The sequence below is a fragment of the Nuphar pumila genome, unplaced genomic scaffold, assembly GCF_984573655.1.
Source record: "Nuphar pumila unplaced genomic scaffold, dmNupPumi1.hap1.1 HAP1_SCAFFOLD_123, whole genome shotgun sequence".
NCBI classification, from domain to species: Eukaryota; Viridiplantae; Streptophyta; class Magnoliopsida; order Nymphaeales; family Nymphaeaceae; genus Nuphar; species Nuphar pumila.
The window spans coordinates 94338-109338 of NW_028323182.1; the positions used below are offsets into that span (position 1 = coordinate 94338).

Genomic DNA, 15001 nt, shown 5'->3' on the forward strand with positions numbered 1-15001 from the left:
TCATCTGAGCATCTGGCAGTGAGACAAGGTTATCACCCCTGACACATGGTAAGTACAGTCTGTACAAAGCTTATGTCTGGTACCAGAACTTCTGATTTTCATTATCTGGCTGTGTAGGCGCTGATCCAACAAATGGGCAGGCAGCTACGCTTTCATACACTTGTTGGAGCGTGGCAGCTGTGACTTGTGATGGGAGTTTTTGCAGGCCAGGCAGTGGTTCAGTTTGCAAAGAACCAGTTCTCTGGCAGGGAGTTTGCACTCAAGTTCTTCGCGTGCCGCAATGCGTACTTCAACGAGCGGCAGCTTTACTTGAACCAGTCGCTATGGGGCGTCCTTCCTGACGTCGAAGACCACTTCGGCAACGAAGATGGGATATGGAAAGATCCCCATGGCAGGTGCGCTGACAACCTGGCGATGGTGTATCTCACTCTTATCTCGAGATATCTACGGAGAGGTACCTACGGCTGTACGGTGTATCTACGGCTGTACGGTGGAGCAGCTATGCGCGGCAGAGGCTAGCCTCTTCTGATAAGATGCCCGTCTGGGAAGAAGCGTCGAAGCCACGGTGGGCGGGAGCGTCCAGCGCGAGCGATGATGTCAGTAGCAGTGATGTAAAGTCATGGCTGCGAGAGCTGAGAGAAGGCATTCAGAATCAACGCGCGAAAAGGGGTTTGAAACTCTAGTTGGGCACATGAGGATACAGGCACATAGGCGAGCTCGCAGGCGGTAGTCCAACCAAACTAAATGAAAGTGAACTGCAAGTGCTGCGATCTGTGGTGTTGGTCGCGGCGTCAGTGCATAAGGGGCTTCTTACTCTAGGAGTTGCTGCCAGAACTGGCAATGGAGATGAGTGCAGTGGGACAGGCAAGGGTAGTCTTGGTTCGCGACACTGATTCCCAGTTTGTTGCAATTGTGAACGGGATGTGGTGATGTTGAAGATACACCGTCACTATGTATGCAGGTCGTGTTTCACGGCGCAGGGGAGCTGGCATGATTCCCGATTGATGTTTTATTTATTTTAGGACTCTGCTTGTGACAGCATTCCATACCTGGTGCCATGCTATCAAGCACTACATAGAGAGCTTCCCGACGGCACATGAGCACACACGCATAGTGGAAAGTCAAACAGTCACTAGATAGAACCAACCCCAAGCTCAGATGGAACTAGGCCCCAATAGCGAGATGACATCCCATCAGACAATCCTTTGCAGCCTCTTGCAGTGACTGCAATTACGCTTGCACATGATCTCTTGCACTAGTTTTGCCGTCTAAAGAGCCCCTTAGGCAAGGGTGAAACAAGTCACATCTGCCTGATGCAACCTCATAACCTCCTCATAACCCTTTCAACTAGCGTGTTACCAGAATAAAATGGGCTTCGAACCCCATTTCTGTCCCCAAAATTCAAGAACTTGCAGGCGCCTGACCGCAAAATCAGTCTGCCTGGCAAAACACTGCCTTCACACGCAGGTCCATCGCGCCATGCCTGATCATGGAGAAGGGGCAGTCGTTGAACGAGTGGGCGCGCCTGGTCGCACCGGACACGTTCACTTCGATGCAAATGATGTGCCACGTTGTCAAGGTGGTTGCTGACATTCATGCTTCCGGCCTCGTACACAGAGACCTGAAGCCAAGCAACACTGTCTGGCTGGAGAGGCGCAAGGGGTGGACCGTCATCGACTTTGGAAGTGCCGCGATCGAAGGTCCGCATAATGATTTGCAATAGTTTGTAGCACTGTACAAACACGTAGCTGAACATGCTTATTGCTGTGCACTACACCGGGCTTCTCCCAGCATGCTCAGTAGCTGCAGAATGAAGGACTACATGGGGGGTTTTTAATGTCATGGCAGCACATTTCTCGAATCAGCGCCTACCAAATTAGATATACAAATCAGCGTTTCTTGTACCAGACATACGCTTCTTTACAGGCTTGGTAGTTCACTACGAGGATGGACAGGAAAGGGCGAACCAGCTGAGGATCACTTCAGGGACATGCGTAGCTTTTCCTACTTGTCAGCACTCTGTTTCCAGAGGTGGCCTTGTTTGAACGAATGTCATGCTGGACAGGCAAAGCTCTTCGCTGACATAGCAGTGCATTTTTGTTTCATTCTCATGGAAATCGGATCACAGAAGAAGCCTCGATGGTCTAGATCAACCCATCGATCCCCTTGTCGGTTGTTGGCATGCTTCGGCAGAAAACTGACTCGCAGGAGACTTTGCACCAGCACCACAGTATTACCCCTCACAGAGTTTGAGTCAAAGTGCAAATGGGCGTTGGCATGATTCCCGAATGGTTTTGGTTTGTTCTTTACTCCAAATGCGTGCACTATCCAGTCTATGACGCCACAGGCTGGTATGCAATCATTGATATGGGATGGGAAAGAGTGGGAGGCATCTATCGTTTTGCCACTCAACATGATTTTTGGGTCTGGATACCTGAAAAGACATGGCGAAACATGCATGTATATGCATGTCTCACCATGCTTTTTCAGGTATCCGGACCCAAAAATCATATATGCATGCAACCACGCCGCGCTACACCAACCAAGCATGCTCAGCAGCTGCTTAGTGGAAAGTACACTAGCTCTGTTTCTCCATGGGGAATACATTCAAGGAATGGATGCGGTAGTTTATCAATACAGTTTATTAATATAGTCTACAGAAGCTACAACATCATCAGTTATATTGGATTTGGCGCTATCATGGCAAGGCACTTGGAATTCAAATTGCTTCGCCAGAATCGGTTTCGCCCCCCATTTTTGTCCCAAATAGTAATGTAAATTCTGGTATCTGGACCCGAAAAATCAGAGGGTCTGGTGAAGCAACCCTCTAAGAGAACTCAAAGCCTGAGTCAGTTGACGATGCCGCCTTTGCAGGCGACAAGGCGGCTCTGTCCCTGTCCCTCGCTTATGCGGCACCCGAGACAATGGCTGCCTGCGAGGCAAAGCAGCAGTTCGTGGTCGCCAGCAGCGCTGTGGACGTGTGGGCGCTGGGCGTGATGGCCTTTGAGCTCTTCACTGGTAGCAGGCTCTTTGCCGCTGGCACCACAGAGTCCATGGTATGCTGCTTCAGTGCTTTGCCAGAATTGGGGTTCGAGCCCAATTTGTGCCCCAGGTAATCATGCATTTTCAGGGATACATCCGCACCAGGCAGATTGTCTTGCGAAGACACTGCGCTGCTTTGCTTCCGTCCCATGAAAAGGAAGGAACTCTTCCCTCTAACACAGTGCTTTGCCAAAAAGGGATTTGAACCCCATTCCCGTCCCAGAAATTCAAGCATTTCCAGGCATTTGCACCCAAAAATGACAGGGTTTGGCGACACACTGCTCTAACCGCAATCAGGCAGCATGCCAGGCCTATGTAAGCAAGCACTGCAGCTGCCAGGATCTGAACGCACCATGATGATGATGTAATGATGATGTATCCTTTTACTACGCTACCGCATCCACCATAGTCGAGACAACTCGCCAAATCTCTGGTGCTGTTTTGCGTCTTGTTCTCGGTCGAAATGCTTCTTGACCCGGAACTGAGGCCTGGTAACTCATGCTTTGTGCTTCCTGATGGCACTCTCAGCACTGTGTTGCGTTGCATGCCCATCTGCTGTCTACATTGATGATGATGTATCTTTTTACAACACTACCGCATCTACATGGCATTGGCAACTCCAAGAACTACTTGGGAATACCATTACTTTCATCTGAGGCAAGCGTACCTGGACCAGCCTGACTCACCATATCCTGACCTGACATGTCTTCTTCATCGTCTTGTACCCTGCAAGAAAGGAGATCAGCCACAGCTGACAAAAAACGGCCCGTCAATTCCTTTGGGAGATCGTCGCAACCCATACTCAAAATCGTTGTCAAGAGATCAACTCCCAACAGAGATTCCAATTTAGTTGCCAATATCCTACCTTGTGGTCCAAGACCTCCAACCTTCTCAAGAAATTGGTCTAGTTTAGGCCACAAGCTGGGACAATCCACGGTGCAGTGAACACAGCCTGTGTGAGCATCCCTCAAATGCTCATCGCAGTCATTGCAGTGATACTGAGAGGGATCAACAAACTCGTAAGTTTGTTGATCCCTCTCAGTATCACTGCAATGACTGCGATGAGCATTTGAGGCTTTGGCTTTGAAGTCTGCTTCGAAGGGCAAGCAGCTTGCCGCTTCTGGCGCTCATGATAGTACGAGCCTGAACAGAGGGCAAGCTTGACAGATATGGTGCAAGACCACGTGGTTGCCCGCCAATGCACGCCCACTTCCAAGGCACTGCAGAGCGCGGCGCTGCAATATATCTGGCTTTCCCTCGAATTAGGTGCCGACTCCAAATGTTGTCAAGGAGGTGTCGCCTATCAACCTGATCAGTAGGAAGCACCTCTGCTCATTACTGTAGCTATTTGTCCATGTGGATGCGGTAGTGTTTCTAAAGAATACACCATCAGTACGGTAGCACTCTGCTATAACGCTGGTGTGTGTGCCATTGCAGATCGCTGACGCGCTGTGTGGCCGCACACCGCTGCCCTGGGAAGACGAGAGCAACCCGGAGATAGCCGACATCATGAGTAGGCTTGGAGCGATGCGAGCGGGGGTGCTTCTAATGCTTCAGCGGGATCCCTCCAAGCGCGTTTCGCTGGCGGTCCTTCACAAGATGTGGACATCCATATACTCCACACCTGACATTGACTAACACCTGGCCGGCCTGACTTGCAAGTTCCAATCGGGGACGTGACTGAAGCAGATATACTTTTTTGGTCTTCATGAGAAAGAAGGCGCCAGCCGAAAGAGGGCGGCGTTGACAACCCCGCCTAATTGAAGGGATGCAGCATCTTCCAAGGAGGATTCAACTACGAAGCAGCAATGGCATCAGCCTTGGTAGATATTGACAGACTTGGATGGCATATTATAATTACAACTCACATCTAATATTACAACGCACATGGGGGGTTTCCAGAGGTCCCGTGGACACTGGTAACTCAGACATTATGGGAGCAGCCTGATGCAACACAGCCTGTTGTCATTCTTGCCTGCGGTCTTGAATGAAGGGAATTGCCGTCAACTGCAGGCAGGTTCTGGAATTATGACTGGAATTTCAGTATGAACATTGGGACCATTTGCATCAGCGATTTGATGGCCGTTTGCCAAGTGGTGAGACTGGTACCTGGGTTGTAACCTTACTCACAGGCAGGCTGCCGAACATAACATAGCCATGCCCGCATCGTTGCCAAATGACGCCTAACACAAAATAATGCTTCAAACTCACGCAGCAATCATTTCGAAAGGAAGGCTTGGAATCGACTGTCCGACAGTCTGTCCTCACTGTTCGTGGGAGCTATCTCAGGTAGATGCAATCGCCCACCCTCCCGAGTACAACAGTGGCTCTCGTTACATCTGGGGACACGAATACACGAACATGATTTCAAATATGTACACCATGAATCTGTAATGATATTTGTCGAGCTGCATACCCTGCATGGCTGGCATCTTTGGTTTCACCTGCTAGTTGCCATTTTGGACGAGTGTGCAACTTGTGATACGCCCCAGTTGCTCCTTATTGCCGTGTCTTGACTAACATTACGTCCACGTACTCATTACACCACCATTAATACAAGAAGTGCTTCCAATTTACCGAGCGGCGAGGCAATTTGTGCTTGTGGGCAGCGATTTTGGCCCGCTATTCGGTGTAAGACACCATTCCAGGTATTTCGACACTTGATGCACACCTATGGCGTAAAAAACATGTTTACGGATCTTTACCTCTATGAAGCTCTTATTTTCGGCGTAGTATAGACATGGCAAGAACTGCGCTCTCTCGCTGTGTCAGGGTTGCGCAGAAATTCGTGTGCCACTTATGTCCTTATTTCCTGGAAACAGGTGCCTTAACGGATTTAATGTCATCCACATCATTCATTTCACATACCAGCTTGAAAATTTTGCTACATAAGATATCAGCGGCCATTTTTTGCCGCGAGTGAAGTTTGAGTTTTGTGTTCCTGCGATAAAAAGAATCACCATGATAGCTGCATGGCGTATAATGCCTGCATACCTGTACTTCGCTGTCTAAACAGTCAAGCGAGTGCTCGAGAGTTCCGAAAGTGCTCGTTGTCAAATGCTGCAAACACCACGCTTCTTGGCACGCTTTTTGCATTCTGCCATCCAATACATCGCACCTGACTCGGCATGCATGTGTGTGCGCAAGTACGCCTCGAAGTTGGGCACATGGTGCGCCAGGTCAGACGGGAAGCATGTGCACGCCGCACCAACATGTAGCGAACAAGACCTCGTGCAAAAACTGAATGCAGCAGGCCGCACTGGAATCCTTCACATCCAAGCTATTCATGGGGGACCGTATTGTGTTGCAGATATAGCCGTCCACAATATGGTGCACAGTGAGACGAAAGATGCCAGCACGTCTGCCACCAGCCAGCAAGGTCCGGAGGAGGAAGACATGCCGACTTCACGGTCGAACTGCGACATCGAAGGCGACCTCCCCACGGGCCCCACGGGACATCGACCTGACGCACTCTCCAGACAGCTTCACCGCCGCACACTTCTCCATGCTGTCCTCTCTTGCACAGAGGCCACCGAGCGCACTGCCTGTCCGTGCAGCAAGCCACCTCCACATGGCCAATGCACGCGAGACGGCGAGCTCTTCAGCTCCAACTTACCTCCGTGCGAGGCAGTGGCGGCCTGCGCCAGCCCCCCCGCGCATTAATGGGGGCGCCTATCTGCGTCATCTGCACGGACGACATCATCGACGTTGCGGTGAGCGCCTGTGGGCACCAGGCCGTCTGCGCCGACTGCTGCCTCCGCATGCGATTGTGCTACGGAGATAAGTTCTGCCCACTCTGCAAGGAGCCACATGGCAACGTTGCCATGCTCCGATGGGCGGACCCGCTCGCCATTGACTCCGCGGTGGTCATGGCGAACGCGTTTCAGTCGCTGCCAGACTTCGACAGCGACCACAGCTGGGGCGCAGGACATTTATGTCCAGCGCTGCGGCGACGGGGGACGGCACTTTTGCGACGGCTGCGCCGCAAGACAGCGAACTGTTGCACAGTTTGCGACGTGGACTGTTTACGGGCGTTCAAGAATCAGAGAGGCTTCGAACGGGATGTGCACTCCGCACATGACATGCGCCCTTGCTCGGTGTGCGTCGACTCGGGCCGCTACTGTGCAAGCGACCTTGACATGTTTCGGACAGAGGGCGCCCTGTACGCTCATGTGCAGCAGGTACACTCCGAGTGCCGCTTCTGCAAAGAGTACCACTACGATGCGGACGCCCTGTAGGCGTCACGAGGACATTGTGCGTGCCCTTGCCTAATTGATGACGCTGTATCTGTTAAGTCACTACCACATATGTCTACATTGGCAAGCACTGCCTGGAAATCAGCTCTAAAAATACATCGCCTACATAAGCGAGTCGTTCAAATGGTCATAACGCCATTCTCCCTGCCTATAACCAGTGCTGAAATGTCCTATCTGTCCGCCGCATGGTCACGCCACATCGTGACTGACATCGCACTGCATCTTTGGTTGTGTGTTCGTTTTCCAGCTAGCCTTTTATGGAAATGCCATTGCACCGCTACCTGAGTTTGAGAACAAGAGAAAACTCATCCGTAAAGTACCTTTGAGCGCCCTAAAGTACCCCTCAAACGCCACTGAAGCTCCCCTTGCAATGAGGTGATGACTCTCCGTATTCATCAGTTTGATGCCGATGCTGTAGTGTTGCAAGCAGCATCATCGCTGCGAAACGATTGCTCACAATCATGTTGCGATGCCATTGATTCAAATCCAGGATCTGAGCCTGAGTCATCCACCCCTGCTGTGGCCTCATGCAAAGACTGGCTTTCAATATAAAGTAGGCAAAAACAAGACCAGGGAAGCCACTGATCTTGCAGGCGCATGAAGTCTACCATGTGTGCGAGGAGATGGGCGGGCACAATCACTTCATGAACACGGTTACTCTCTGGAGCCACATGGAAAGGAAGCACCATGCGTGCCAAGCGATTGGGTGCCAGGCTGAGCTGGTGGCTTTCGAGAGCAGCGAAAGATTGGAGTACGTTTTCTGCGTGCGTGCGTGCTGCACGTCCATCTGTCAAATGTGTGTGACATAGATTGGTTGGTAACCAGATTAACGCACATACCGGTAGACAGGTATGGTCGAAGCCCCATGGGTACATTTCCGTTGTCGCGTTTTGCTGCACCGGGGGCATGGCGTTATCCCCGATTGATTGATTCATTGCTTTATGCACAGCCGTACCTCACGTTACCCGGGTGTTGGTGTAAAAATGATCGTCCATCGTTTGTGCCGCAAGGGTGCCGTGCGCGCTGCATGCAAGGCTACAGCTTGTATGATAGTTTCATACCAATATGAGTCCGAAGGGGAGCTAAAGTGCAAGCGGGCCTGAACGGCCCGCAAGGACTTCCACATTTTATATTTATGACATTGTGTTTGTGCAGAGAGCACTGCCTCTTATTCCACCGACGGAGGGAAGCCCCAATGCTGGTCGTGCAGCGGACGTGATCGACGTTGTCGCGGTGGGCGTGTGTGGCCATGAGGTGCTCTGCGCCCCTTGCTGCCTGACCTACGGCACAAAAGTCGCGGGCATCCCCGGTGCACTTCCCGAAGTGCGGAGTGGTGCGGGACCGCGTGGCCCTCCTCCCGTGGACGAGCCCTCTACGATTCGACCCCAAAGAGCTTGAGGCCAGCAGCTCTAGCGAGGGTTCGAATACGACCACAGACCACGAGCCGGGCGTCTACGTCTTGCCTGGCGCGGCGGAATCTTGGGGCAGAGGAGATGCGATGTCTGCGACGCCGATCATGTGCTCCTGAGCCCGGTGAGGTTGACGGATCATCCTTCTGTCCGCCCATAACATTCAACACCTGCCTGGTGTGCTTCGGCAGCGCCAGGGTAATGCACCGCAGCTACTACATGTCCAGGGCCGAACTCGACGAGCACGTGGAGCTCGTGCATAGCTCATGCGTCCATTGCAGCGACAGCACAGCCTTGAGCAACCATCAGAAGCTGTGGGCGCTTCCCTGCCGGCTCGCCGCCGGTGCTGTGTGCTTGCACTGTCTGAAGCGTCGCGTTGGCTTGCGAGCAGACCCATTGAGGCTGATCTAATTGAACTATTGGATGACGCGTCTGGTTTCCAATGTACATCGGAGTGTTGCCGATGTCTATGTGCATGCGGTAGTGTGGTAAAAAGATGCATCACATCATCACACACCGTGTTGACTGATGCACAGGAATAACTCAGTGTTTATTGAGGCTTGCATTGCCCAATTCATCGAAGCTCATTGCATCAGCACTGGACATATCACACAGCTTTGTATTTCATGTCCCCACAGAGCGCATGCAAAAACTGATCTTGCTGTGTGTCTGCAGAGACATCTCAGCTGCCTGCAGTGCCTGGACGCTGGTGTGGAAAACTGCCTGTGTGCAAGTGTGGCAGATCTTCAGTCGCACATGTGAGACGAGCACCGGCCAGAGCACGGGCCATGGCCAGTCAGCTGCAGCTCCCCGGTCATGAGGCTCATTCATCAAGAGTTCCTCGCGGGGAACGACTCGGAGACGGACGATGACGTCAACGATGGCATCGATGACGATGACGACGACTACGATGATGACGTCGATGATAACATCGATGACAATGACGTCGACGGCGACGACGACACCGACGATGCCGATGACGTCGACGATGGTAGCAGCGATGGCGATGATGCCGATAACATTGGTGACGATGACGACGTTGGTAGCGCCGGCAGCTGGGATGACGGCATGCTTTCATCGCCGGGCCATTCACAGGTCTGCAGCTGTTGCATACCAATCCTTGCTTGTTAACTTCAGTACCCACAAATTCGATAATGCATGGTATGTTACTGTAACTGCAACTTGATTTCATTGTCGGGAGTGTTAAGCGTCAACGAATGTCTGTTGAAGTCTGTTGACTGCTGTCTAGCAGCTTGGGTTTCTTGCATGCCTGCGTACATGGTCTGGAGGGCGTCTCTCTGCCTGGGATCTCTGGGTTGCCACTTTGCACTTCTGACATGATCCATGAGAAGGTGTGAGCGAGGACGCGATCGTCCCGGACGTTGCGACATGGAAGGAAATTGCCGATATTCAGACGCGCTTCAATTCGATGACTATGGCCCACCATGTCAGCCAGCGCAACACATGTGCGTCTGGAATAGAAATGCACTACAAGCAAACTTGAACAGTACCAGATACGTGTTGCAACCTACCCATTGCAGAAGCGCGTTCCACGGCCTCTCTGGCAAGGCTGAACCCGCTGTGTATTTGCAGGCGCCGTCTGCATATGGCCAAGTGCTGCCACCGGACGCGGCGACCTGCAAGCGATTTGCGAGACTCTGGGATGAAGCTGTGCCCTCAGGTGCGCCTGTTTGAAGCGTGCCCTGTAGTATCATGAATAACTGAAAATGGTGATGATCTGCTCTGAAAGGTATGGCATCCACATGCATACTGGGAAGTGCGACTTGAGTCCTAGATGCAGGATAAATGTGTGCATGCTCTGCTGCTGTGCCTGCCTGTACCACTACATGCATGGGAATTGATCACATTTGTTCAAGTTTGCAAGTCTATGCTCCAATACGCTGCCGTGCGGTCTGTGCTCCATTACACTGCCGTGCAAGGGAGGCAAGTGCACAGTTGTCGAGCAGGGAATGCTCCATCACTGCCAAGGGCCGCATGGAGAGCGTCCGAGCCGCAGCAAAGCGTCCTAGAGACGAGAGCGAAGTGGCATTGTCGACGGGTGCGCCTGGGAAGGTGTGCCGGCTCCCTTTCCAACACATTCCCGAGCAAGGATGCGTTTCTGTGATGCATGATGATGATGAGTATTGCGAAGCATCGACCTACTCAGGATAGCTGCGCCGGTTGATTAGGGACCAGTCACTTCTGCGTCATCGCGCCCCACAACACTCTTCCCACTGGCAGAAAATGACCCAAATGTCCCATCGAAATCTTGAACGAAGCACCAGCACTGGCTACTGAAATAACGAGGCTCGGGTTTGTGGGCGGCTACTGCTCACTATCAGTGAAAGCCAGAGTCAACAAGTCATGCATACCCGACTGGAACATCACACAAATTAAACACACTATACTCACCGCGTTCAAGCAATTCTCAACTGACATGTCATAAACCACAGCATCGACAGACTGTCCCACACTCACATGATCTCAACAAGCACACACCAGCACACACCAGCTCAAACAGATGTCCTTCTGGATACATCAGATATATTCACGCACTTTGTGTTTGTGAACGCGATGGGATCCACATGGTCATTGGCATCTCTAAAATGCATGCATTTGGGGGTACAGTGCCACCATTTCCATGTCGATTGTGATATGCAACTGTTTTTGCGAGAGTCGACTGCTCTATCTCCTGGGTATTGTCTTTGGCACACGCAATGGTCATCTGCGGTGATGTCGTGCAGCACCGTGCTATGCAAGCTGCACCCGCGCTTGCGACGTTGAATGATAGTATTGTCTTGAACTGGAAATCGGGTGGGGGGTTGAGCTTGGGCATGACAAAGAAACAAGCAAAATCAGTCGCAAATTACCCCACTTCCCATTGAGACCTTGATCGGGCAGAGAGAGGTGAGTGGACTGACCAGCACAACAGGCACGCCAAGTGACGATACCTCATTGGGTGCAGGGTGCAAAGCGCCGCAACACTCACCCCCCCTTAACGAGGGCAGCTACGACTTGCGGTTGCTACACGTACTACATGCAGCGTTGCCTCCTGCCGGCATGTTTAGAGATGTGCACTGCGCTCAAGGGCAAGTGGGGTGCTTCCGGCAGTGCAACGCGCTGACAGCGCGCCGAACAGATTTAGATCGTGCCATTGCCAGAACTAATCACGACTTCCTCTCTTGTACAAGGCTTTCATGTGGGCCCAACCTGATGGCGACTATTTTTACTGTGTCATGCTCGAGACAACTTCGCCTTTCTTTCCCCTAGTTGGCCCTTGGTCACCGGGTCGCTTCCACGTGTTCCTTTGTGCCTTGCAAGCTTTATGCCTGCCAATTGGTACGTGGCCGATGCTTTCAGTTGGTGGTACTCGTATATGCATATAGTGGGCGTTGGCGTAAACTTCTTATTTCGTCCGGATCCGTTGCCACCACATGCTGGAACAAGTACCAGGGAAAGTTCCCTTGAGGCCTCAAGTCGTGTAACATGTTTAGATAGAATTGATTGAATTGTGCACCGTCTCTGGCTCTGCATGTCATGACGCAGAAGTTATTAACATCATCACTCTTCCTTGGTGCATCACGTACAATGCCAGTGCTTAAGAGAATTCGTTCGAACGTCATATACCGTTGTCACAACGCACATCGATGAATTGTGGTCCCGCTCGCAAAAGAGCGTGAACACCATGCATGAATGCAAGAAATAAGAAACTTGATCGAGCAGTGCCGTATTGATAGAAAGAATAGCTCATTTGAACAAAGACACTGTTTCGATTACCTACAAACTCGAACTTGCACCTATGGTCAAGTGGTCAAACTGCCACCTTCGAATCGAGGGGTCTGGCGTTCGAATCTTTGTTCGGCGCATGTGGTTTTACGGTGAGCCTAGGACACTGATGGTCAGAGAAGTTGCTCTTGAAGCAAGTTCCGCCGTAGATTACGCCTGTCACATATGAACGGCGTCAAATTTTCATTTTCATTTTTTATGTATCTTTTTACAACACTACCGCATCCACATGGACATTGGCAACTCCAAGAACTGCTTGGGAATCAGAGTTATCATTACCATCACCTGAGGCAAGCGTACCTGGACCAGCCTGACTTACCATAACCTGACCTGACATGTCTTCATCCTCTTCGTCCTGTACCCTGCAAGAAAGGAGGTCAGCCACGGCTGACCAAAAACGACCCGTCAATTCCTTTGGGAGATCGTCGCAACCCACACTCAAAATCTTTGTCAGGAGATCAACTCCCAACAGAGATTCCAATTTAGTTGCCAAATTCCACCTTGTAATCCAAGACCTCCAACCGTTTCAAGAAATTGGTCTATTTTGGCCACAAGATGGGACAATCCACGGTACAGTGAACACAGCCTGTGTGAGCATCCCCAAATGCTCATCGCAGTCCTTGCAGTGATACTGTACGGGATCCATAAACTCGTAAGTCTGATTTTGAAGTCGGCTTCGTAGGGCAAACAGCTTACCACTCCTAGCGCTCATGATAGTACGAGCCCGAACAGAGGACACACTTGACAGATATGGTGCAAGCCTGCGTGGTTGTTCACCGATGCACGCCCACTTCCATGGCACCGCAGAATGCGGCGATGCAACATATCTGGCTTTCCCTTGAAATAAGTACCAACTCCAGATATTGTCAAGGAGGTGCTGCCTATCAACCTCATTAGTAGGCAACGCCTCTGCTTCCAGCACTGGCACATTCACTACCCGCACTCCCCCCTTGAGATCTGGAGGAGATTCGCCTAGCGACCTGCTGGTTTGTAGGGGCTTTGAAGATGTCAGAGATATTCAGGTCGTGGCTGAAAATTTCTGCACCTCTCCTTGCCAATTGGCCCCCTACCCTCGGGCGTCCGACTGCTCTGTGCCCCGGGAAACGATTCGCTTTTGCCAGTTTACACCATCGAGTTCCCTGTAAAGTGACAGATGCTTGTCATAGCATTGTTTAGAGGCATCCATTAGAAGCGAGGGGGGCAGTAGGTCCAAGTCTGTGAACAAGACTTCTGAGGCCACTTCTGAACACTGCAATCCCATCACTGCTCGCATCGCCTCCTTTGCGACGACGTCAAAGCAGCGTCTATCGACTTGTGAGGTTGACCAGACCTCACTACCAAACAGAACTGAGCTGTAGATGAAGGTTTGGATCATCATTGCGCGGGTTTTGATCGGGATACGATGACAAGCTAGCAGTGGCCTCCAGTACCCCAAGGCAGCTCGCATTTTGCCAGGTGCTTGGCTTGCATGTAAATCCCAAGATCCGCTTTCTGTGAACCAAACTCCCAAGTACTTATATGATTGCACCTGCAACAGAGCGTGTCCGTCCAGTGTCCAGGTGTTCAATCGCTGCTCAGCTGGGACGCTCGCTGATTCACCTTCCTTGGGATGGAACACCATCACCACACTTTTTAGCTTATTTGCTTGCATACGCCAGCGTTTCTACCATTCAGCCACATGGTTGATACTGACCTGCAAGTCCTGGGGGTCCAGTGTCAGAACATTAAAGGTCGTCCGCGTATGTGAGGGCCCTGACCTCGACCCCTTGTGCAACGCAAATTCCTTTGGGACCCGCCTGCCGTATGCAACGACTCCAGCAGATCGTCGATACAGATGTCGAAAAGTAAGGTGGAGAGGGGGTCACCCTGGCCAACGCCTACCATCAATGGGAACGACTCCGACATCTCGCCAGCAATGCGGACCGAGGATTGTGACTTTGAAAACAAGTCTAGCAAGACCCGCCACTAATCTTGCCTTTTACTCCTTTAGCTTTCAGTTTGTAGAAAAGACCTTCCCTCCAGACCACATCGTAAGCCTTCTTAATGTCCAGGAAAAAAGCATAAAGGGGCTGCTTTGTTGCACCTGACTCATTCACCATCTGAGCCATTGTAAAGATGTGGTCGATGCAGGGAACGTCCTTCCCGGAAAGCGCATTGGGACTCATGAAGTCCCACCGTTTTTTTCAAGCCGTAACCGGACCATGGTGCTAAACAACTTGCAGATGATTGAGATGAGCGTAATTCCCCGGTAGTTTCCTGGGTCAGTGGAATCTCCAGCTTTATACAGACTCACTATAATCCCAGTCCCCCACTCCGTGGGAACACTTTCATTTCGCCAAACCCGGTTCAGCAGAGACAACAGCAGGGCTTTCAATTCTCCTCCACCATTTCGGAGCGGTTCGCCTGTAATATCATCGCTATCAGCCGATTTATGTAGCGGAAGGTGATCTATGGCGCCATTGATCTCCTCTTCCGTAAACTCCTCATCCAACTCTGGCTGGAACACAT

The 15001-nt window shown here is 51.5% G+C and overlaps 2 protein-coding genes across 2 annotated transcripts; both read left to right on the forward strand.

Annotated features, from left to right (window-relative positions):
- The first annotated feature begins 1489 nt into the window (after positions 1 to 1489).
- Positions 1490 to 4680, forward strand: LOC149811155 (uncharacterized). Its single transcript, XM_089994019.1, has 3 exons — positions 1490 to 1700; positions 2875 to 3056; positions 4480 to 4680. The coding sequence occupies exons 1-3, from the start codon at positions 1490 to 1492 to the stop codon at positions 4678 to 4680; spliced, it is 594 nt and encodes a 197-aa protein (XP_089850145.1).
- Positions 4681 to 6704: 2024 nt separating this feature from the next.
- On the forward strand, positions 6705 to 7280 carry LOC149811156 (uncharacterized). The gene has a single exon (XM_089994020.1). The coding sequence runs from the start codon at positions 6705 to 6707 to the stop codon at positions 7278 to 7280; it is 576 nt and encodes a 191-aa protein (XP_089850146.1).
- The last annotated feature ends 7721 nt before the right edge of the window (positions 7281 to 15001 follow it).

Coding starts and splice junctions, on each gene's coding strand:
- LOC149811155 (XM_089994019.1), top strand. CDS start 1,490: ATGGAGAAGGGGCAGTCGTTGAACGAGTGGGCGCGCCTGGTCGCACCG. Junction 1,701..2,874: donor TGGAAGTGCCGCGATCGAAG/GTCCGCATAATG, acceptor CCGCCTTTGCAG/GCGACAAGGCGGCTCTGTCC. Junction 3,057..4,479: donor CTGGCACCACAGAGTCCATG/GTATGCTGCTTC, acceptor GTGCCATTGCAG/ATCGCTGACGCGCTGTGTGG.
- LOC149811156 (XM_089994020.1), top strand. CDS start 6,705: ATGGGGGCGCCTATCTGCGTCATCTGCACGGACGACATCATCGACGTT.